The sequence below is a fragment of the Mobula birostris genome, chromosome 13 (assembly GCF_030028105.1).
Source record: "Mobula birostris isolate sMobBir1 chromosome 13, sMobBir1.hap1, whole genome shotgun sequence".
NCBI classification, from domain to species: Eukaryota; Metazoa; Chordata; class Chondrichthyes; order Myliobatiformes; family Myliobatidae; genus Mobula; species Mobula birostris.
In genome coordinates, this window is record NC_092382.1 from 63,599,350 (window position 1) to 63,624,484 (window position 25,135).

The window sequence follows — 25,135 nt, forward strand, 5'->3', positions numbered from 1 at the left end:
CTTGTTTGCAGTTGTGGTCACCTACCTACAGGAAAGATGTAAAAGAGGTTGAAAGAGTTCAGAAAAAATTCACAAGGATGTTGCCAGGTCTGGAGGACTTGGGTTATTGGGAAAGATTGAACAGATCAGGACTTTATTGCTTGGAATGTGGAAGATTGAGGGGAGATTTGATTGTGACAGAGGGGCATAGATAGGGTAAATGCAAGCTGGCTTTCTCCACTGGGATTGGGTGGGCTACAACCAGAGGCCATGGGTCAAGGGTGAAAGGTGAAAGGGTAGGGGAACATGAGGGGAAACGTCTTCACACAGACCATCATGCAGGTGTGGAATGAGCAGCCAGCACGCCCAGTGCCTGCAAGCTCAAGTTGAACATTTCAGAGGTTTGTACAGGTACCTGGATGGTAGGGGTATGGCAGTAGAAAGTTTAAGCAGCTCGGCACCAACCAGGTGGGCCAAAGGGCCTGTTTCTGTATTGTATTATTCTATGACTGTGACAAGAACCTGAAATAATACAAAAACTCACTTTAAGTCCTTTTACTAGCTGTGCGGACCAACCATTCATCTCAGCAGGAATTGTTTATATGGTGTTAAAACTGTGGCACTTTAAGTTAATAATACATAAAAGAAAAGTTAATAATACATAAAAGAAAATTCCAGCTGCATGTTAACAAAGGCTATTCGTGTGAGAGTGTTTCAGTTACTGTGGGGCCAGGCACCCATGCAGCTCAGTGGGAACAGGGAATAATACCAATGGAGAGAGTCAAACTGAGCCAGGTCACAGATTGGGGATGGTAGAAACATAGAAAAAAAAACTACCCCATAACACGGGCTCTCTGGCCCACAAAGCTGTGCCGAATATGTCCATACCTGAGAAATTACCTCTAATTTTCTGAGCTCCATATACCTGTCCAGGGGTCTCTTAAAAGGCCCTATTGTATCCACCTCTGCCACCGTTGCCAGCAGCCCATTCCACACACTCAGCACTCTCTGCGTAACAAAACTTACCCCTCAGATCTCCTCTGAACCCATTCTCATAGAGACAGGAAGAACATCAGAGAATTTGATGGTCATTCCAGATACCATCACTGTGCGCAGTTAGAAGATGATTCCTTGCTCTAACTTGGGTTGAACTTCACTGTAACAGTGTGATGCCAGATCACACCTTGACAGCTCAAGTGATCTCATCTGAAATGTTGTCCTGCACCCATTGATGGATTTTGTAAATCTTTTTACAGGTTAAAAATGAAAGGGAATTTGTCTACGGGAATCTTGAACACAACACGCTAGTTTTGCTGTCTCTGTCCAGATATTTAAGAAGTGGAGCAAGGGATTCACTCGATCATCTGACTGACTGGCACGCTCGTCATTTTACACAGGGCTCAGACTGTGGGAATGGATTCAGTCGGTCATCTCAACTGAAGATACATTAGCAAGTTCACACTGGGACGAGGCCCTTCACCTGTTCTGTGGGTGAGAAGGGATTCAGTCGGTCTTCCCACCTGTGGACACACCAGTCAGTTCACACTGGGCAGATGTTGGTAATCTGCTGAATTTGTGGGGAAGGATTCACTAGGTCATCTGACCTAATGGCTCACCAGCGAGTTCACACTGGAGAGCAGCTGTTCACCTGCTCAGACTGTGGGAAGAGATACACTCGGTCATCCGCCCTACTGAGACACCAGTCAGTTCACACCGGGGAGCGGCCGTTCACCTGCCCGGACTGTGGGAAGGGATTTACTTGCTCATCTAAACTGAAGCTACATCAGAGAGTTCACACTGGAGAGAGGCCATTCACTTGCTCAGACTGTGGGAAGGGATTCAGTTCGTCATCTCAACTGAAGATACATCAGCGATTTCACACTGGGGAGCGGCCGTTCACCTGCTCAGACTGTGGGAAGGGATTCACTTCGTCATCTGAACTGAAGGGACATCAGCGATTTCACACCAGTGAGAAGCCGTTCACCTGCTCAGACTGTGGGAAGGGATTCACTCGGTCATCCGACCTACTGGTACACACGTCAGTTCATACTGGGGAGAGGCCGTTCAAATGCTCAGACTGTGGGAAGGGATTCACTCAGTCATCTAAACTGAAGGTACATCAGAGAGTTCACACTGGGGAGAGGCCATTCACCTGCTCAGTGTGTGGGAAGGGATTCACTTGGTCATCCAACCTAAAGGCACACCAGCGAGTTCACACAGGGGAGCTGCCGTTCACCTGCTCAGACTGTGGGAAGGGATTCACTTACTCATCTCATCTGAAGGGACATCAGCGAGTTCACACTGGGGAGAGGCCGTTCACCTGCTCAGACTGTGGGAAGGGATTCAGTCGGTCATCCCACCTACTTGTACACAAGTTAGTTCACACTGGGGAGAGGCCGTTCACCTGCTCAGTGTGTGGGAAGGGATTCACTCAGTCATCTCAACTGAAGGGACACCAGTCAGTTCACACTGGGGAGAGGCCATTCACCTGCTCAGAATGTGGGAAGGGATTCACTCGGTCATTCCACCTACTGAGACACCAGCGACTTCACACTGGGGAGAGGCCGTTCACCTGTTCAGACATTGGGAAGAGATTCTCTCAACCAAATCAACCAAATGTGCATCACTGAGTTCACACTGGGGAGAGGCCGTTCCCCTGCTGTGAATGTGGGAAGCGATTCACTCAGTCATCTAACCTTATGTAACTCTCGCTTCAGCTAGCAGATTAATATAGGGGGTGATAGCCCCCCTGCCCGGCCAAACTTAAGAAATCTCGTTTGGGTGGATGCTGCGTGATGTGTCCCCTGTTACAAATCAGTACCCGGAAATAATAAACAGTAGACAATATCTGATTAAACGATTGAGCTTTATAATTCTTACTTTGACTGAGGCTGAGGAACTGGTGTAGGGGGCAGGGTTTCAGATTTCAGGATCATTGGGATCTCTTCTGGGGCAGGTGGGACCTGTACAAGAGAGACGGGTTACACCTGAACTACAAGGGGACCGGTATCCTTGCGGGGAGGTTTGTTAGTGCTATTGGGGAGGGTTTAAGCTAGGTTTGCAGGGGGATGGGAACCAGAGTGCCAGAGCAGATAGTGGAGCGGGGGTGAAAATAAATGATGTTAAAAGCTCGTGCAAAGCCACAATTAGAAGGGTTGTGAATAGTGGAAATAATCTCCTGAGGTGTGTCTATTTCAATGCAAGGAGTATTGTGTGGAAGGCAGACGAGCTGAGGGCGTGGATTGACACATGGAATGACGACATTATAGCCATTAGTGAAACTTGGCTGCAGGAGGGTCAGGACTGGCAGCTTAATGTTCCAGGGTTCTGATGTTTCAGACGTGATAGAGGCAGAGGAATGAAAGGTGGTGGGGGGTGCAGGTGGTAGCATTGCTAGTCAGGAAAATGTTACAGCAGTGCTCAGGCAGGACAGATTAGAGGGCTTGTCTATTGAGGCCATATGGGTGGAGCTGGGAAACAAGAAAGGTATGGCCACATAAATGGGGTTGTATTATAGACCACCCAGTAGTCAACGAGAATTGGAGGAGCATATCTGCAGAGAGGTAGACAACTGCAGGAAGCAAAAGTTAGTGATAGTAGGGGATTTTAATTTTCCACATACTGATTGGGTCTCCCATACTGTTAAATGTCTAGACAGGTTAGAGCTTGTAATATGTGTTCTGGAAAGTTTTCTAAATCAATATATGGAGGTACCAACTAGAGAGGATGCAATATTAGATCTCCCATTCGGAAATGAGTTAGGACTGGCGACGGAAGTGTGTAGGGGAGCACTTTGGTTCCAGTGATCATAACGCCAGTAGTTTCAACTTGATCATGGATAACGATAGATCTGGTACTCGGTTTGAGGTTCTAAACTGGAAAAAGGCGAAATTTGAAGAAATGAGAAAGGATCCAAAAAGCATGGATTGGGACAGTTTGTTCTCTGGCAAGGGTGTGATTGGTAAGTGGGAAGCCTTCAAAGGAGAAAGTTTTGAGAGTGCAGAGTTTGTATGATCCTGTCAGGATTAAAGTCAAAGTGAATAGGAATAAGGAACCTTGGTTCTCAAGGGATATTGGAGCTCTGATAAAGAAGAAGAGAGAGTTGTATGACATGTATAGGAAACAGGGAGCAAATAAGGTGCTAGAGGAGTATAAAAAGTGCGAAAAAAAACTTAAGAAAGAAATCAGGAGGGCTAAAAGAAGACATGAGGTTGCCTTGGCAGTCAAGGTGAAGGATAATCCAAAGAGCTTTTACAGGTATATTAAGAGTGAAAGGATTGTAAGGGATAAAATTGGTCCTCTTGAAGATCAGAGTGGTCGGCTATGTGTGAAGCCAAAAGAAATGGGGGAGATCTTAAATGGGTTTTTTACGTCTGTATTTACTAAGGAAACTTGCATGAAGTCTATGGAATTAAGGGAAACAGGTAGTGAGATCATGGAAACTGTACAGATTGAAAAGGAGGAGGTGCTTGCTATCTTGAGGCAAATTAGAGTGGATAAATCCCCAGAACCTGACAGGGTATTCCCTCGGATCTTGAAGGAGACTAGTGTTGAAATTGCAGGGGCCCTGGCAGATATATTTAAAATGTCGGTATCTACGGGTGAGGTGCTGGAGGATTGGAGGATGGCTCATGTTGTTCCGTTGTTTAAAAAAGGATCTAAAAGTAATCTGGAAAATTATAGGCCGGTAAGTTTGACGTCGGTAGTAGGTAAGTTATTGGAAGGAGTACTAAAAGATAGGATCTACAAGTATTTGGATACACAGGGGCATAATATGGAGAGTCAACATGGCTTTGTGCGTGGTAGGTCATGTTTAACCAATCTGTTTTTCGAGGAGGTTACCAGGAAAGTGGATGAAGGGAAGGCAGTGGATATTGTCTACATGGACTTCAGTAAGGCCTTTGACGAGGTCCCACATGGGAGGTTAGTTAGGAAAATTCAGTCGCTTGGTATACATGGAGAGGTGGTAAATTAGATTAAACATTGGCTCAATGGAAGAAGCCAGAGTGTGGTAGTAGAGGATTGCTTCTCTGAGTGGTGGCCTGTGACTAGTGGTGTGCCACAGGGATCAGTGCTGGGTCCATTGTTATTTGTCATCTATATCAATGATCTGGATGATAATGTGGTAAATTGGTCCGGGTGCAGGTCAGTGGGACTAGGCAGAAAAGTGGTTCAGCAGAGCCAAGAAGGGCATTCTGTGTGGTAGTGTTCTGTGGTTCTATATGGTTAGTGAAGTAAACAAAAAGAAAAGGGCCCACTCTCTCCATTCGCATCTTCTCATTTCTCCCCAACAAAAGAACACGAAAATCCCTCTTCCAGACTCACAAGAAAGAACATTTCTCTCACTGGATGACCTCGCACTCCAAAACCCTGTTATCTCCAGTCATAACCTAAACATTGCTGCTACAGAGAAACCATTACCTCAGCAGTGAAACACTGCACAGAGGCCGTTACATTAGCAGTGAAACCTTACAGCGTGTTACACTTGTGACATACTGCTGGGTTCACACTGGGGAGAAAGCTTCAATAAGCTGCATGCTGGATATTTGTCCATCACCGTGCTGAATGCAATTTCGAGAGTGACTGTCAGTGCTGAACTCTGCAATTATTGCTGCTGCTCACCACACCCAGTTCTGCACCCTGGTCACTGGGCATGGGAGGAGTTTCTTCTGCTGCATATTCACCTTTAATGGGGCTGGAGTTTAATATTCTGGATCTGAGACAAATAAATCAGTTCTATTTTAAACTCTGTCTCCGGTACTTAGTGAATTTATAACACACCTAGTGTACAGTAGAGAGTCAACTCAGGCCGGCTGGACCCTGCCAGTGATTCAGTGCCACAACAGTCCTTTGAAATCCTGCACTGTTGTTCATCTCTCACTCTCCCTGTGGTGATGGGTTCCAAACAGTCACCACTCTGTGGGTGAAGAGGTTTTGCTTGAATTCTCTGCAGACTGAAGTCGTCGAGCTGACTGCAGCTCTGTCTGAGATGTTCTTCGCCCCTCTAATCTCTGGGCTGAGGAAGAATGACATTGGTAGTTAACCTCCTTATTCAGGGCTCATTTCCACATTATGGGTCACTTTCCCTGCTTGTATAGGGTTGTTAGAAAACACCACTGTCCTCTAAAGACTGAAAGCAGAATGGGAAACTATCAGTTGGATGTTCAACGGAGCAGAGTCAGAAACCAGAGGGGGGTCTGCACAGGGCAGAGTTTGGGGCTCTGGACGATGGTCAGGGTAAGAATGTATGATGAGGAGAAGGGAATCAGCAGCGGGGCGTGGCAACGAATGACAGAGTAGCAACATTTGGAAGCTGATTGACAGGGAATATAATTCGGTTGTCTGACTGATGACACAAGCAATGCCCGTGGTGAGGTGCTCCACTTCGAGGAACATGTGTGTGTTGGGAATAGTTTTATCTATTGAGGGAGTTGTTCCTGCTTGTTTATCCTGTAATATTATATCCAGATGGTTATTTGAGATTGTCCTGTCTGTAATAATTTATTGATTATCATATGAAATGTGAGATTCTGTCCCGAACTGGACCAGGTTTGAATTTATGGTGCCTTAATGAAGTTATGGTGGTCATTCATGAGTTTTTATTTTAAAGCAAGATTTTGGTGACTGATATTTGCCATTTCATTGTGCCTTCATAAGTAATCAGATTGATTCAAACTGCTGGATCCTGGAATGTGTTGGATTGTGTCTGGTTTCTCGGCATTTGCTGGATTTATTGCCTTGTTTGTTTGTATTGTATGTATTTTTGATTTTTTTTTCCTTTGTTTAAACACTTTGTCCTGTATTTCTGCAAGGAACCCCTCTGTTTCTGGGAAGAGGTCTCCAACTCTCAGTCAGGTGCTCGATGCTTCCTTGTCACCATCTGGTCTGCTCAGATCGTTGGGATGTCTCCCATGGAGGGTCATACTCGTTCCACTGGTTAATGTTTTCTTCCATAGTGATGATTCATTTCTCTGAGTTGTCCTCTCATTGAAGTTTTCCGGTCTGTATTTCTTATCACGATGGCATACACACACCTGGAGTGCTGAATCCTGTTCATTTTTGATGAAAATATATACTTAGAAGTTTTATCTGACTGTTGTGTGATTTTTTTTTTCGTGTGTGTTACTTCTCTTCCTCCTGTCCAAGGTAATGTTAATCTAAGTGGGTTTGAGTGTCAATGGTCTATTCTAAACTTTTCTAAAGTTCTTATTTATCTTTGTAAATTTGACTGATTGAAATGGGACCAAGATATTTTTTTTATTTCAAAAAAAAGTCAATTGATGAAGATGTTTATTGCCTTTGTTGAATTTGTTAACTATTGAGCTCTGTTTGGCAGTTTTTTAAAAAACTTTGAACTAAATTTTGTTAAAGGTTTTCCCTATTTTGCACTACTTCCTATTTTCTTTGCTTGTTGATATTCCAGATACGTGGGTGTCAAGAGTCCCAATGAAGGGTCTTGTCCCGAAATGTTGATTCCCATCCATAGATGCTGCCTGACATGCTGAGCTCCTCCAGCACTTTGTGTGTAGTTCTCTGGATTTCTAGCATCTGCAGGTCCTTTTGTTTCCCAGATACTTGCATGTTTCTTAAAAGAACAAGCTGGTAGTGGGGTTGTGTGGCTCTGTTGGTAAAATATTAAACAAAATCATTAGAAAGAGGTGGCATAGGGTTGGAAGGTGTAGAATCTGTGGGTAGATTTAAGGAGCAGCAAATGTAAAAAAAAAAAAATCCTTGATGGGAATTGTATGGAGACCCCCAAACAGCAGTAAGTATGTGGTCCACAAAATAAAATGGGAGATAGAAAATGTGTGCCAAAAGGGCAATGTTACAATAGTCATGGAGGATTGTCATGCAGGTGATAAGGAAAATTGGGATGGTGTTGGTCTCAAGAGGAGAAATTCGTAGAGTTCCTACAAGATGCTTTTTCAGAGCAGCTCATGGTTGAACCCACTTGGGGAACAGCTATTCTGGATTGGGTGTTGTAATGAACCGGATTTAATTAGGTCACTTAAGTTCAAAGAACCCTGAGGGGCAAGTGATCTTAATATGATCAAATTCACCCTGACATTAGAGAAGGAGAAGCTAAAGTCCGATGTGGAATAAAGAGAATTACAGAGGCATGAGAGCAGAATTGGTCAAAATTGATTTGAAAAAAGATGGGCAGGGATGAAAACAGAGCAGCAATGGTTGAAATTTGAGAAACCAAAGACGACATAAAAAACAAACACAGAGCATAGAGCAAAAATTTCTAGGAAGTTAGAGGATTGGGAAGCTTTTAAAAACCAACAGAATGCAACTAAAATAAATAAGGGAAAAGATGGAACACATAGGTGAGCTAGGCAGTAATATTAAAGAGGATACTAAATTTTTCTTCAGGTACATATGGTGTAAAAGAGAGGTGGAAACCACTGGGAAATGATGCTGGAGAGGTATTAATGGGGTGGGGGTGCAAGATGATGGCAGGTGAACTGAATAAGTATTGTACATCACTCTTATCTGTCGGAGACACTGGCAGGAATATGAAAGTCCCAGATGTCAGTGGTCAGAATGTGTAAAGTTACGTTACTCGGGAGAAGTTTCTTGGGAAACAGAGATGGTCTGAAGGTAAATAGATCACCTGGACCAGATGGTGAACACCCCAGAGATCTGAAAGAGGTGGCTGAAGGGATGTGGAGGCATTAGCAATCATCTTTCGAGATCTTACCCCCACTACCCGAAATCTCCTCTCCTCACCCACCCTCCCAACTCCAGTCCTGTCCCCGCTTGCAGGGCAACAGTCTGCCGGTGTTTGCCCCCAATGTGGTGAATCGCCACCACCGTGGGCTCAGACATTTCCACAGATGAGCCCCTCCTGTCCCCACCGGGACAAACATCCTGTCCGCCCCCTCTCTCACCGTCTTCATCCTCTCCCTCCCCGGGGAACCGGCATCAAACCGACGGGCCGAGCGGTCTCCTCCTACCTCTCAGCGATACATCAGACTCCGGCCGCAGGAGACGCTTCACAAACGCCCCAACTTCCCTCGGAGGGAAATGGAAATAAATCAGAAAGCGGACATTTACTTTGGGATTTGTTCCTCTTTGAGAAGAGATGCCAGCGGGGTAACGCCCTCTCGGCTGGTCCGCCTCCGCTATTGGGCGGAAACAGTGATTGACATCGCCTCGGGCCAATGACTACAGCGCAGCGGAGGAGAGGGGTGGAGGGGTCTCGTGGTCGGTAGCTCAGCCGTTAAACCGCCTCAGCACGAGCAGAGCAGCGCGTGTGTGACGTCAGGTACGCGCGGGGGGGAACCATGTGTGACGTCATCTGTGGGGGAGCGCTTGTAATTAAAAACACCTGAATGGACATTTCTTATGATTTCAGTGGGACAACAACATTAATCACGGGTTTCATCACTGAATCCAGTGTTGTGAGATGTAAAGTCCCCTGTTATGTGTCCGGCTGTGCCGTGTTGTTGGTGGAGTGGGCAGCGTGGTGTTTGTCTCGATTCGGGTCACAACACCAGAATTGCCAGCGGGGTCCACACACAGTGTATTAGTGACCAGAAAACCTCCCGTCCCTGCAGTCTCTGTCTCCTGGTAAACTCAACACCCTGACAATGTGGACCATAGACACCCCTTCCTCTCAGAGTCAGGGAATCATTCAGACAGCTGATCAAAGAGAGGAATTATATTTATTGGTCATTAAAGTTCACCCAGATTCGTTTGGACGGATTTGATGTGGAGTTCGGGGGTCACAGTGAAAGGGCCGGACGGCCGAACTCTCCCCGTTGTCTAAACATCCTTCCAGGTGAGGCGACCCTTCACCTGTGAATCTTCCGGGGTCGCCCGTTGTGTCCGCTGCTCCCGATGCGGCTCCTCTACACCGGTGACACCGGCTCCTCCGCAGTTGTGCGGGGTCGGGTTGTTTTTTCGGGGGGATCGATGTTATTTTTCCCTTTTGTGGGAGGGGTGGGTTTTGGGGGTTGACGATCGGGATGCCGTTCCTTTTTATACGGAGTTGGGGTGGGAGTTTGATTTTTTTCGCTCTGAAAGCCTTTTTCTTTCCTTGTTTCGTGACTCTCTGGAGGAGAAAAAAACTCAGAGTTATTTATGGATACCTACTTCGATAATAAATTAACCTTTGAACTATCCGTGCCGAGCGGGACTTCCCGGTGTCCAAACATTTCATTCCGACAAACTGAAGCTATCAGCTTTTCCAGTCTCTCTCTCTCTCTAGACTGGCCGACTGCCTGTCTGCAGACCGCTCTCTCTCTCTTATGGTTAAATCCACAGTCAGCGCCGTCAGCCTGTGACTGACGTCATAGTCCCGCCTCCTCACTCCGGCGCTCTTAAAGACACAGTCACAGTCCGACCGCAGGCTCGCAACAGCCGCAACACAACTTCCCGACTTTTCAACTCAGTGCTTCAACTAATAAAGACAACCGCGTCATTTGCCTTCTTAACCACCCGATCAATCTGTGCAGTCTCTTTCAGGGAGCGATGAACCTGGAGTCTAAATTCCTCTAATCATCAACACTGTTCAGGGTTTTGCATTTAACAGTGTACTGTCTCACACATTCGACCAACCGAGCTGCCAAGTTCACAAGTACGGGAAGGTACAGGGACAGAGAAACACTGACTTGTGGCAGCATCACAGGCAAGTACATTCAGATAACACACGGAACACAAATTATACGATTCTCTGTCAGTAACAACCTATAAATACGTTTTATGTTATTAACAATATGTAAAATACATTGTGTCGTGATCAATATTAAAATGTGCATTTTGTGTCAATAACAGACTTGGAAATGTTGAATTTGGTCCCTGTCTCCATTCCTCCTGGAGTCCACAACCAGCTCCTTTGTTTCTGTGACATTGAGGGAGAGGTTGTTTTCTTGATACCACTGTGTCGGGGTGATGACTTCTTCTCTGTAGGCTGCCTCGTTATTATTTGAGATTATGCCAATCAGTGTAGTGTCGTCAGCGAATTTAATTAGCAGATTGGATCTGTGGGTGACGACGCAAATCATGGGAATACAGAGAGTAAAGGAGGGCGCCAAGGAGACAACCCTGTGGGGTATGTGTGCTAAGGGTCAGAGAGACAGAGGTGAGGGAGCCCACTCTTACCACCTGCCGGCGATCTGACAGGATGTCCAGGATCCAGCTACAGAAGGCAGGGTGAAGGCCGAGGTCTCTGAGCTTCTTGTCGATACTTCACGCCTTCTTATGGCTACTGCTCTGCCCATGACTGCAAGGAAAAACAGGCCATGTACTCAAAGATCCTCATAACCGGCACATTCTTGCTGCATTCCTCCCCATTTTAATTGTGTGGAAATATTAGACAGACTGAGCTTCTGTTTTGAAACCGCAGAAGGAAACTTATCTGAACTATTGTCATTTCTGAGGAATGCAGGTAAGTAGAAAAGGCTTCAATCTCGCATTACAATCTGCGGTAACTGGGATCAGGTGACCGGTGGGGGGTCTCCCATATCAATATCAGAATCAGGTTTAATAGCACCGGCAAATGTCATGACATTCGTTGTCTCTGCGGCAGCAGTAGAACCTAATTCATAGCAATAGATTTTAACAATTGTGAATTACTATAATATACATATTAAATAGCTAAATTACGTAAGTGGTGCAAAACTAAAAATAAAAAAAATGTAATAAACTTTTAATTGTGTGGTAATTCTGGAGCAAAGCTTAACTAAACTGTACACATTTATGAGAAGCTCAGAAAAATAGAAATGTCTAAATTCTCAAATGCATGGTTTTGTGTTAAATGTTTCACCAATATGGTGACTGAAGGCAGCTGCAGGTTCATGAGGGACTGTTACTGTCAGGTTCTGCAGTTCTTGCGGCTGCTCATCGCACCCAGGACTGAACCCTGGTCACTGAGCATTGGAGGAGTCTGTTCTGCTGATGTTAGCCTTAAACTAGACTGATGTTTAATATTGTGGATCTGTGAAAGATAAATCAGTTCTATATCAAATCCCGTGTCTCAGGTACTTACTGTCTCTACCCCACTCACAATGTACACTAGAGAGTCCTCTCGGCCCATCTGGTCCCTGTCCATGTTTCTGTTCCATATCAGTATATCAAAATCTATCCCTGCTGTTCCCCTCTCACTCTCCCTGTGATGACAGGTTGCAACTAGTCACCACTCCGTGGGATAGGAGATTTTCCATGAATTTCAGAGAATCATAGAAATCTATAGCACATGACATATCCTTTGGCTCTAAATGATGTCACGACCATGTAACTTACTCTGGAACCTGCCTAGAATTACCCTACCGCATAGGCCTCTATTTTCTTAATCTCCATGTACCTATTTAAGAGTCTCTTAAAAGACCTTGTTGTATCCGCCTCTATCACCGTCGTAGGCAGTGCATTCCACACACACACCACACTTTGTTTAAAAAACGTAGCTCTGACATCTCCTCTGTACCTACCTCCAAACACCTTAAGCCTATGCCCCCTTGTGTTAGCCGTTTCAGCCCTGGGAAAAGCCTCTGACTATCCACACAACCAATGCCTCTCATCATCCTATACACCTGCATGAATTTCCTGCATGCTTCTGTCCAGGCTGAATAACACAATGAGCTCACTGTGGTTTTAACGTTCTTCAGGGCTCTGGTCTAAGGCGGTTAAACTCCTTCTTCCCTGCTCTTTTCAAAGTTTTGTGTCATTTTCACTCATTTCAAAGGTCTGTGCCTCAGACAGCTGGTTTGCTTAAATGCGCCTCTAAAGTCTGACAGCAGATGAGCAAATGAATCTTCGATTGTGTAGAGTCAGAAACCAAAGAGTTACCAGCTTGAATCAGTGTGTTGGGGCTCCAGAAAGAGATGGGAATTAAGAGTTTACAAGGACGAGGAGGAAGAGGAATCCAACCAGCAGAATATGGCTACAAATGAAAGATCAGAAACATTTTGAAACTGTTTGATTGAAAAAAAAGGTGGTTAATTTCAGCAAAATACTGGAGGAAATCAACAGATCAGGCTGCAAATGTGGAGAGGAGTAAATAGGCAACGTTTAGGCCGAGTCCCTTCAGCATGCCTAGATTGTGTACTCCTCTGCTTAGTTGGTGCCTGAACTGCGGAGTTCTTCCAGCATTATGTGTGTGTGTGTGTTTACATTTCCAGCAACAGTAGAATCTCTTGTGTTTCATATCTGCATTTGTAACAAGGTTCTACTTTGGCATTAGACACGCGGAAAGTTTGCTGATAGTTTATGCATTGCTTATGGGAGCTGCTTTCTGCATTAAAAGAGCTGCTGAGTTTTCTACACACAAAAAAACCTGAGGTATGGACATGGAACCTGTGCTTGCAGAAACTTTTAATGGCTCCGTGATGACCCAGAAAGCTCTGCGCAACAATCTTCACTGTCGCTGAAACACCGATTGAATTGCAGTCTGTTCCTGAAAATTGCGCATGCGCGCAGTACTCAAAGGCCTCGAGAAATCGGCTCCAGGTAAGAGATATTCCCCGGCTGCGGGTGGGGGTTTTCAACACCGAATTCGGGACAATTGCTGTGAGCTCCGGACACCGTGAACCATAATCCCGGGACAGTCCTGTTCTCTTCCCTCTCTCTCAGCCCCACGATCCGTACATGGGCCCCGGGGAGCTTCCGGCTGATGAGGGAATGGGAACCGATGGATCTCTCAGACAGAGCTGAGCTCCAGCTGTCTAAATGCAAGGATTGGGAACTCGGAGAAAGGGAACAAAATCTTTTACATCACCAGCTGAGAAAAAAACACCTCTGTTCTGCCTTCAATCACAAACGAGAAAACCTGCAGATATTGGAAATCCAAGCAACACACACAAAATTGCTGGAGGAACTCTGGAAATCCAAGCAACACACACAAAATTGCTGGAGGAACTCAGCATTAGTACTGTTTTCCATAATGCTGTCTGTCCTGCTGAGCTCCTCCAGCATTTTGTGTGTGTTGCTTGTTCTGCCTCCTCTTGTTCTGGACCTTTGTACCCGTGGGAACATGTTTTGACCCATTCTCTCTGGGTACATAATGATATCAAACGCCTTTGTCCTGATCAACAAGTAGCTTTCACACACAAATGTGCCATTCTCCAATGAGACCTGCCCTTCCGTTCATATTCATTGGTCATCAGTCCCCTGGGGGAGGGTTCAGGGGAAATATTTATGTACAATACAGAAACCGGTGTTACCTGTGTGTGTTGTGGCAATGCAAAAGTTGCTGGAGAATTTGCAAGTGCGAGGAAGTGGAGTGATTTTGGAAATCTGACTTTTTAAAGCATCATTTAGCGAGCAAATCAGATATGGACGGTGTGCAAAAGGTCTGGCGAGAAAATCCTTCGTAACCCTCTACAGGCCTGCTGTATAGGTTGTGTGAGAGTGCAGATGAACTCAATCAAACCCAGAGGGCATCAGAGTTCTCATTTGCTAGCTGTTAAAATAAATACCTCTCTATTTAAAGTTCAGTGTGCACATGTTGTCAATGGGTAAAAATTGCACAGGCAAGATTTTTTGGCACACCGGTCATTACAAATTGGACGGGACATTGGTGGGAAGCTGGAGAGACTTCCAGTGTCCTTGACACCCTCACCTATAAGATGTGCATCCAGCTGCAGCTTGTAACCCTGCACGTTCGGGAGTTGGAGCTGGAAATGGATGAATTCCAGATCATCCAGGAGTTGAAGGGAGTGATAGATATGTCATGAAGAGAGGTGCATTGCACCCAAGGTGCAGGACACACGAAACTGTGTGAGAGTTAGAAAGGACCCTGTACAGATTACAGATGTGGAGGTGTTTGTTGTCTTAAGGCAAATTACCATGGATAAATCCCCAGGGCCTGACAAGTTGTTCCCTGGGACGCTGCGGAAGACAAGTGCAAAAATTGTTGGGGCCCAAGCACAAATATTTAAATCATCCTTAGTGACAGGTGAGGTACTGGAGGATTGGAGGACAGCCAGTGTTGTTCTGCTGTTCAAGAAAGGCTCTAAAGGTAAACAAGAAAATTTTATGTTAGTGAGCTTGACATCAGTAGTGGGAGAGTTATTGGAACATATGTGCAGCAACTGGATATATAAGTATTTGGATAGATGTGTTCTGATTAGAGATAGGCAGCATGGTTTTGTGCATGGTAGGTCATGTCTAACCAATCTTATAGAGTCTCTCGAGGATGATATCAGGCAAGTGGACGAAGGCAAGGCAGTGGATGTTGTCTACATGGACTTTAGCAAGGCACTTGACAAAGTCACATATGGGAGGTTGGTCAAGAAGGTTCAGTCACTCAGCATTCAAGATGGGATAGTAAATTGGATGATACACTGTCTTTGGGAGAAGCCAGACTGTGGTAGCAGATGGTTGCCTCTCTGACTGGAGGCCTGTGACTAGTGGTGTGCCACAGGGATCAGTGCTGGATCTGTTGTTGTTTGTCATCTATATCAGTAATCTGGATGATAGTGTGGTTAACTGGATCAGCAAAGTTGTGGATGACACCAAGATTGGTGGTGTAGTGGACAGCGAGGAAGATTATCATGGCTTGCAGTGTGATCTAGACCAGCTGGGAAAATGGGTTGAGAAACATAAAATGGAATTTAATGCTCACAAGTGTGAAGTGTGGCACCTTAGTAGGACCTAGAATTGCACAGTGACTGGTAGGGCACTGAGAAGTGTTGTAGAAGAAAGGGGTCTGGGAATACAGGTCTATATTTCACTGATAGTGGTGTCACAGTTTGATAGGGATAGAAAGAAAGATTTTGGCACATTGGCCTTCATAAACCAAAGTACTGAGTACAGGAGATGGATGTTATGTTGATGTTGTACAAGACATTGGTGAGGACTAACTTGGAGTATTGTGTGCAGTTTGGTCAGCAACCTACAGGAAGATGTAAAAGAGGTTGAAAGAGTTCAGAGAAAATTTGCAAGTATGTTGCCAGGTCTGGAGGACTTGGGTTATGAGGAGAGATTGAACAGGTCTGGGCTTTATTCCTTGGAATGTAGAAGATTGAGGCGAGATTTGATGGAAGTGTATCAAAATTGTGAGGGTTATAGATGGGGTAAGCGCAAGCTGGCTTTTTCCACTGAGATGGTGTGGGACGCCAAACAGAGGCCATGGGTTGAAGGTGAAAGGTGTAATATTAAGGGGAACATGCAGGTAAACGTCTTCACACAGGCAGTCATCCAGGTGTGGAATGAGCAGACAGCCCAACTGGTGCATGTGAGCACAATTTCAACATTTAAGAGGTTTGTATTGGTATCTGGATGGTAGGGGTATGGGTGTAGATAGGTTAAATAGTTCAACACAAGCTAGATGGGCCAAAGTGCCTGCTTCTGTGTTGTACTTTTCTGTGACTCTGTGACAAGAACAAGAAATAATACTAATGTTCATTTAATTCCTTTTAACAGCTGTGCGGGCCAACCATTCATCTGGGCAGGAAATGTTTACATGGCGTTAAAACTGTGGCACTGTAAATTGACAGTAGATAAAAGAAAATCCCAGCTGCACGTCCGTCAACATAGGCTATTTGTGTGAGAGTCTTTCAGTTACTGTGGGGCCAGGCACCCATGCAGCTCAGTGGGAACAGGGAATAATACCAATGGAGAGAGTCAAACTGAGCCAGGTCACAGATTGGAGATGGCAGAAATGCCCCATTCTTATAGAGACAGGAAGAGCATCAGAGAGTTTGATGGTCATTCCAGATACCAGCACTGTGCCCAGATAGAAGATGATTTCTCTCTCCAACTTGGGTTGAATCTCACAGAAACAGTGTGATGGCAGATCACACCTTGGTGACTAAAGTGATCTCATCTGAAATGTTGTCCTTCACCCACTGATGGATTTTATAAATCTTTTTTCAGGTTAAAAACGACAAGGAATTTATCTATGAGGATCTCGAACACAACACGCCAGTTTTGCTGTCTCTGTCCACGCTTATAAGAAGTGGAGCAAGGGATTCACTTGATCATCCTTCCTGCTCAGACTGTGAGGAGGGATTCACTCGATCATCTGACCGACTGGCAGGCCTGTCAGTTTACACAGGGGAGTGGCCGTTCACCTTTTTAAACTGTGGGGATTCAAGGTCATCTCATGAAGGTACATCAGCAAGTTCACACTGGGACAAGGCCATTCACCTGTTCTGTGGTGGGTCTTCTCACCTGTGGACACACCAGTCAGTTCACACTGGGCAGAGGCTGGTCATCTGCTGAATTTGTGGGGAAGGATTCACTCGGTCATCTGACCAAATGGCTCACCAGCGGGTTCACACGGGCGAGTGGCCATTCACCTGCCCGGAAGGTGGGAAGGGATTTACTTGCTCTTCTAAACTGAAGGTACATCAGAGAGTTCACACTGGAGAGAGGCCGTTCTCCTGCTCAGACTGTGGGAAGGGATTCAATCAGTCATCCACCCTACTGACTCACCAGCGAGTTCACACTGGAGAGAGGCCATTCATCTGCTTGGACTGTGGGAAGGGATTCAATTCTTCATCTAATCTACAGAGACACCAGCGAGTTCACACTGGAGAGAGACCGTTCACCTGCTTCGACTGTGGGAAGGGATTCACTGAGTCGACTAGCCTACAAGCACACCAGTCAGTTCACACTGGAGAGAGGCCATTCACCTGCTCAGTGTGTGGGAAGGGATTCACTCGATCAGCTCAGCTGAAGGAACATCAGAGAGTTCACACTGGAGAGAGGCCATTCACCTGCTCAGGCTGTGGGAAGGGATTCACTCGGTCATCTGACCTAATGGCACACCAGCGAGTTCACACCAGGGAGCGGCCGTTCGTTTGCTCGGACTGTGGGAAGGGATTCACTTGGTTATCTAATCTGAAGGTACACCAGAGAGTTCACACTGGGGAGAGGCCGTTCACATGCTCAGTCTGTGGGAAGGGATTCAGTCAGGCATCAAACCTGCAAGAGCACCAGAGAATTCACACTGGGGAGCGGCCGTTCACCTGCTCAGACTGTGGGAAGGGATTCACTTGCTCATCCCAACTGAAGGTACATCACAGAGTTCACACTGGGGAGAGGCCATTCACCTGCTCAGACTGTGGGAAAGGATTCAATTCATCATCCCAACTGAAGGTACATCAGAGAGTTCACACTGGGGAGAGGCCGTTCACCTGTTCAGACTGTGGGAAGGGATTCATGCAGTCATCCGAACTAAAGGTACATCAGCGAGTACATACCGGAGAGAGGCCATTCACCTGCTCAGACTGTGGGAAGGGATTCACTTTGTCATCTAAACTGAAGGTACATGAGCGAGTTCACAACGGAGAGAGGCCATTCACCTGCTCAGACTGTGGGAAGGGATTCACTTTGTCTTCTCACTTACTGAAACACCAGTCACTTCACACCGGGGAGTGGCCATTCACCTGCTCAGTCTGTGGGCAGGGATTCTCTGAATCATCCTCCCTGCAGAGACATCAGTCAGTTCACACTGGGGAGAGGCTGTTCACCTGCTCAGACTTTGGGAAGAGATTCTCTCAGCCAAATCAACCCTATGTGCATCATTGAGTTGATTGAGCTGGAATGAGGCTGTTCACCTGCTCTGAATGTGGGAAGCAATTCACTCAGTTATCTGAACATATGTAACTCTCGCTTAGGCTAGCAGCTTAATATAGGTGGTGATAGCCTCCCAGCCCAATCTTATCTAATTCTACTTTAGTCTGTTTTTTAAGCTTAGCTGAATAAGAAATGATCTGGCCATGCAAAAATGCTTTAAATGTATCCCATATAATTCATTTGGACGTACCCACTATATCATTAAAATGAAAGAATTCTTTTATCTGGGTTTCAATAAAACCAACAAAGTCAGAGTTTTGCAATAATGTCTGAGACATGTGCCATGTGCTATGTTGAGCAGGCAAGAATGACATAAATTCAAAACACAAACTCAAAGGTGCATGATCAGATATAGCAATAGCGTCATTTTCACAATTTTTAACACTAGGCAGGAAGCGGGGATTGATTATAATATAATCAATCCTCGAATATTTTTTGTAAACATGTGAAAAGAAAGAATATTCTCTGTTACCGGGGTGCAGATATCTCCATAATTCGATCAATCCAAAATTGATCAAAAAGGAGTTAATAAGTGACACAGAGTGAGTTGGAAGTCGCTGATTGGATGAGCTCTTGTCAATCATAGGATTTAAACAACAGTTAAAATCCCCACCCATTATCACATATATTCATTTGAATCAGGCAGTAAAGCAAATATCTTTTCTAAAAAAAGAAGGATCATCTAAGTTAGGACCATACAGATTGACCAAAACAATTTTTCTGTTACAGATCACTCCTTTGACAATTAAAAATCTACCATTCGAATCTGACTCAATATCCTCTTGAATAAATATATTAGATTTAATAAAGATGGACATGCCTTTAGTTTTACTCTGAGAAGTAGAGTGGAACTGCAAACCTCTCCACCATCCAAAAAAAATCTATTTAGATCTCCTGCCCTGATATGTGTCTCTTGAGCAAAAATTATATCAGTTTGGAATCAGTTAATAGTTTTGTCTATTTTTCGTTTAATAGGATGATTCCAACCACAAACATTCCAACTTATTACATTAATCTGTTTAAATACCATATTATAATTTTATTATACTTTATACCTGCACAGAGCACATACCAATACAGGATGATCAAAAATGGTGGTGATGAAGAATACAACCACATAGAAAACACCCATGCTCCAGAACCACCCAAGAGGAAAAAAAAAACTCCTAATTCTAACCCCGCCCACCTCCCTGAAAGCCCAAAATAAAAGGCAAGCAACCTATGATAGCATACGAAGCCAGGGACCACTCTGTCTGTACAGACTCTTGATGCCCAAATTACTGAAGCCGAAATTCATAAAGCTATTTTTTCAATGCAATCTGGTAAGGCCGCTGGACTTGATGGCTGTCCTGGAGAATTTTGTAAAAAAATTGGAAAATTGCTTTTTCCGGATATATGTTGGAAATGTCTAAGGATTCTGTTTTGAAAGGTGATTTACCCTCTACTTTCTATGAGGCTTCTATTTCTTTAATTCTTAAAAAGGATAAAGATCCTACTGACCGTACTTCATATAGACCTATTTCATTATTGAAAGTCGATGCTAAGATTCTGTCAAAGATAATGGCCAATTGGTTAGATAATATTTTGGGTAAAATTATTTTTAAAGATCAAATAGGCTTTATAAAGGGTCGTTTTTCCTTTTCAAATGTTTGGAGACTACTTAACATTATATATTTATCCTCTTTTAAAACTCCACAATGCGTCGTCTCTTTGGATGCTGAAAAAGCATTTGATCGAGTTGAAATATTTCTTTAATGTTTCAGAGAAATTTGGCTTTGGTGTTAATTTTAATAATTGGTTTGGAACGATATATAAAGCTCCTATTGCTACTGTTGTCAATAACAACTGTAGGTCTCCTTTTTTTCAGATTTCACAGGGGACAAGACAAGGTTGTCCATCAAGTCCTTTGTTATTTACTTTAATATTAGAACCCCTTGGTATTGCTCTTCGTGAAGCTAAAAATATTCATGGGATTTTTGTGAATGAGACCATTCATAAGATTTCTCTTTACGCTGACTATTTATTGGTTTATGTATCTAATCCCGAAGAATCTATTCCTGCCTTGCTAAAATTATTCAATAAATTTGGAGATTTTTCAGGATATAAAATAAATGTTAGTAAAAGTGAATAGTTTCCTTTAAATGAACCTGCCTCTATAAATGATAATACTCCTTTCAAAGTCACAGATTCTTTCAGATATTTAGGTGTTATAATCACTAAAAAATATAAGGATCTTTATAAAGCCAATTTTGTTCCTTTGGTAGACTCTATGAAGTATTGATTTAATAGGTGGAGTCCACTTACCTTTTCACTTGTCGGTCGTATCCATATAGTTAAAATGATGATTTTCCCAAAATGTTTATATTTATTTCAGAATATCCCTGTTTTATTGACTAAGAAGTTTCTTTGATCAGATTGATTCTATTATTTTAACTTTTATTTGGAATAATAAAAGACCAAGAATTAGTAATTGTCACTTACAAAAGTTGAAAAGGGATGGAGGTCTCACTTTGCCTAATTTAAGAATGTATTACTGGGCTGTTAATGTGTGATACATGTCCTTTTGGTTATATTGGGTTGATAAGAATGATTGGCCAATTTGGGTAGACCTGGAATTGAAAGCTGTGAAACAGTTTTACTGAACCTCGTTATTAGGAGTTGCTTTACCTATACAATTAGCTAAAGTTGTTAATTTAAATCCATACCCTGTGATTAAGCATTCATTACACACTTGGCTCCAGTTTTGCAATTTTTGAAAATTTTAATCTTAAAAAATTTAAACTTTGTAGTTTAATTTATCAAAATTACTTTTTTAAGCCGCCTTTGAGTGATCCAATTTTTTTACTTTGGAAAAATAAAGGGGTTTTTTTTGTTTTTTTTAAAGAAGATAGATTGGTGTCTTCTGAACGATTAGTTGATAAATATTATCTTTCATACTCACACTTTTTACAATACCTTCAAGTTAGACATTTCTTACAAAGATATTTAAATAATTTTCCTTGCGTATTGGAGGCTGACCTGTTAGATACTATTATGAGTATGAACCCTTTGACGAAGGGTTTATTGGAAGAAATTATATTTTTTTTATTACAATGGGATAAGTGTTCTTTATTTAAGATTAAACAAGATTGGGAGAAGGAACTCAATTTATCTCTTATGACGAAGGATTGGACACGGATTCTGAAGCTGAACTCTTCTTCAATATACGCTCGTCATTCACTATTCAATTTAAAATTGTACATCGTTACCCTTTGATGAAGGAGAGACTGTCTAAAATATTTCCTAATGTTGATAGTTATTGTGATAGATGTAAAACTGAGACAGCTATGCTGACACACATGTTTTGGTCTTGTTCTATACAGGAACAGTTCTGGAAGTCAGTTTTTTCGACAATTTCTAAAGCGCTTAAAATTAATTTACAACTTAACAAATTAACTGTGCTTTTTGGAATAATTCCTCAAAATATCCGTGGTCTCTCTATATCTGACCAACATGTTATTGCATTTGTTACTTTGATAGCTGGGAGGGCCATTTTGTTGAAGTGGAAGGATACATCAGCTCCCACTTTGTCACAATGTTTCTCTCAAGTGATGCTATGTCTTAGTTTGGAGAAAATTCGAAGTCGAACCTTTGAACCTTTATTTGATTTTGAGAAAAGATGGGATTCATTTGCTCGTTATTATTATTTGAGTTAATTGGTAGATTTCCTCCACGATCTAATTGTAAATTTTGGTATATATTTTTTTTTCTTGCTGGCGGATTGCTGTTTATTTTTAGAAGCTTTTTGTATGACGCATGGCTCCGGGTTGTACACCTAATGGGGTTTCCCCCCACTTTTTCCTGCTGAGTAGGGTTTCTATTTAATATCAACAAAATTTTTCAATCTAGAAAATAATGTTTTTTTCCTTGAGACATTGTAAGTATCGCTTACTTTGATGTACTCGTGTTATTTTTGAATAATAATAAAAAGATTTGAAAAGAAAGAAAGAAACTGCCGAGATACAGTCGGCTAAGAGCCAAGTGCTGATAAATGGGACCCGTGTAGAATTGATGAAGTTCCTGTCTCTTTCTCCATTAATGTTTCCTCCTTACGGCAAAACTAACCCTCTCACTGTGTCAGAATCAGTGATGAAATCCGGCCCCAAACACTGTGCTTTCATCCCTGCACATTATAACTTGAACCATCTCACTGAGGGTCTGATGGAGACACAACCCCTGCCCTCTGCACATGTGATCACATCTCCCCTGCTTCTGACATTTCAAATACCCTCAGAATGGTTTTCTGATTCAGTCTGAAGGTTATGGTACATTCAGCTCATCATCAGACCTGACAAACCATGTCTTCCCACAGCTGGTTCCACCTGTTGGTGTGTCCTCTTTCCTCCACCTCCAGGGAAGCTGCATCTCCACACAAACTCCTCACTTGAGATGAATGTCTGTACCCGTGACACAGGAAATCACATCACTGTCTCTCTCCTGATACCATCCGGGACGGGAAGCGGTACCGCAACATAAAAGCCAGGACCAACAGGCTCCGGGACAGCTTCTTCCACCAGGCCGTCAGACTGATGAACTCACAGAGATTTGAGTGTACTCTATATTACATTGTCTGTTTTATTTATTGTAAACTATTATAAATTACTATGACTGCACGTTGCACATTTAGGTGGAGACGTAATGTGAAGATTTTTACCCCTGATGGATATAAGAAATAAAGTCAATTCAATTCAAATCCTGATTCCGTGTCTGACCTGCTCGCCTCCGGCTATCCTCCGTCAACAAGCTTCTTCCTCAGTCACCATCTGTCAGATTATAAAAAACAATTAAAACGATCTATCAGACAGCTGCTGTACCCCTCCACCCCTGAACAGGTTCCCCTGTTAAAACTCTCTGCTCAGCCCCTTCCCTATTCCCTTTCCCTTTCAGACTCTCGATGTGCCAGCAGATCCGAATTCACCGTGTGGACATTTCTACCCCACAGGAGGCTGTACAAACCCGTGTCCTTCTCTGATGCACAGCTCAGTGACCCCAATCCCTGTCTGCACTCGCAGCCCATGACGGTGACAGCTGTCCTAGACTCTGTAACTCACAATCTTGTAACACATAATCTTGTTCACAGCAAGTTTAGACAGTCATTAATATGAAGAGAGAATTGTTGTTTCCTGAAAGGACAGGCGAGCGAAGCTGTCTGATCCAATTCACCAGATGGTCCGGTGTTTACAAGTTAATTTGTCCCGGGACCCACACCCACACCCACTCATAACCCCGACCCACACAGACAGACAGACAGACAGACAGACTGTCCCTTCGCCCCAAACCCCCTGCAGAACCACAAGGAATTGATCCACGGTCCGGGCTCGGTCGCAAAGTGAAAAGCGGGGCTGAGGAGAGCCCGGAGACGAACACCCCGCTGCCCACTCCACCAACAACACGGCACAGCCGGACACATCTCACAACACCGGATCCGGTCCCGATGAAACCCGAATTTAATTTTGTTGTTCCAGATCGGACCCAACAAAAGGTGTTTTAAAATTGAAGCGCTCCTCTCACGTGACGTCACACAACAGCCCCTCCCACGCGCCTGACGTCACCCATGGTCTCCCCGTATCTGCATCTGCTGTCACGAGCACGGTGCCTTACGTCACACACGCGCTGCTGTGCTCGAACTTTTTCGGTTTAACGGCTGAGCTACTCAGCACGAGCCACGCCCCCTCCCCGAGCAGTCAACAGAGGAATTGAACTGATTGCGGAGCTGCGCTATTCCCATTGGTGCGAAGCGATGTCAATCACTGGTTACACCCAATAGTGGAGGCGGACCAGCCGAGGGGGCGTTACCCCGTCCTCTGGCGCAGCGCGACCTGTCCGTTAAAGCGGAACAAATCCCAAAGTAAATGTCCGCTTTCTGATTTATTTCCATTTCCCTCCGAGGGAAGTTGGGGCGTTTGTGAAGCGTCTCCTGCGGCCGGAGTCTGATGTATCGCTGAGAGGTAGGAGGAGACCGCTCGGCCCGTCGGTTTGATGCCGGTTCCCCGGGGAGGGAGAGGATGAAGACGGTGAGAGAGGGGGCGGACAGGATGTTTGTCCCGGTGGGGACAGGAGGGGCTCATCTGTGGAAATGTCTGAGCCCACGGTGGTGGCGATTCACCACATTGGGGGGCAAACACCGGCAGACTGTTGCCCTGCAAGCGGGGCCAATGGTCCGGGCAAAGTGGGGATGGGAGTCGCGTTGGGGGCCCGGGTGGACCGGTCCGAGGTTTTATTGAATGACAGGACGGTGTGGAGGGGCCGAGAGGCCTGCTCCTGTTCCTGGTGTCTGTGTCTTCAAATACAAGGAATAACCAGACCCTTCCCGGGCCTGCAGGATGTCCCAGTCGGTGTTGTAGAGACCGGTGCTCGGAGTCCAGTTGTTCCCAAACTGTGTCAACTATTTGGCTGAGAGACCAAATCCAACATTTCCAAATCTGTTACTGACACAAAATGTATGTTCATAGAAACATAGAAAACCTACAGCACAATTCAGACCCTTCAGCCCACAAAGCTGTGCCGAACATGTCCTTACCTTAAAATTACCTAGGTTTACCCATAGCCCTCTAATTTGCTCAGCTCCCTGTACCTATTCAAAAGTCTC

General features: G+C 44.3%; 2 protein-coding genes across 2 annotated transcripts in view; both read left to right on the top strand.

Annotated features, from left to right (window-relative positions):
* The window catches only part of LOC140207971 (uncharacterized), a 27,289-nt gene extending 13,771 nt beyond the window's left edge, over positions 1-13,518 (top strand). Inside the window, exons 3-4 of the mRNA XM_072276504.1 lie at positions 1,236-2,093; positions 13,402-13,518. Of these exons, the coding sequence (XP_072132605.1) occupies positions 1,587-2,093; positions 13,402-13,518 (624 nt within the window). The 5' untranslated portion in view covers positions 1,236-1,586. The remainder of the gene's footprint in view (positions 1-1,235; positions 2,094-13,401) is intronic.
* On the top strand, positions 13,330-23,218 carry LOC140206907 (uncharacterized). Its single transcript, XM_072275186.1, has 2 exons — positions 13,330-13,431; positions 16,801-23,218. Exon 2 carries the CDS (start codon positions 17,185-17,187, stop codon positions 18,457-18,459), a length of 1,275 nt encoding a protein of 424 aa, XP_072131287.1. The 5' UTR covers positions 13,330-13,431; positions 16,801-17,184; the 3' UTR covers positions 18,460-23,218.
* The last annotated feature ends 1,917 nt before the right edge of the window (positions 23,219-25,135 follow it).

Excerpts from the sequence above, each read along its gene's own strand:
- LOC140206907 (XM_072275186.1), top strand. The coding sequence starts at position 17,185 with ATGGCTCACCAGCGGGTTCACACGGGCGAGTGGCCATTCACCTGCCCG.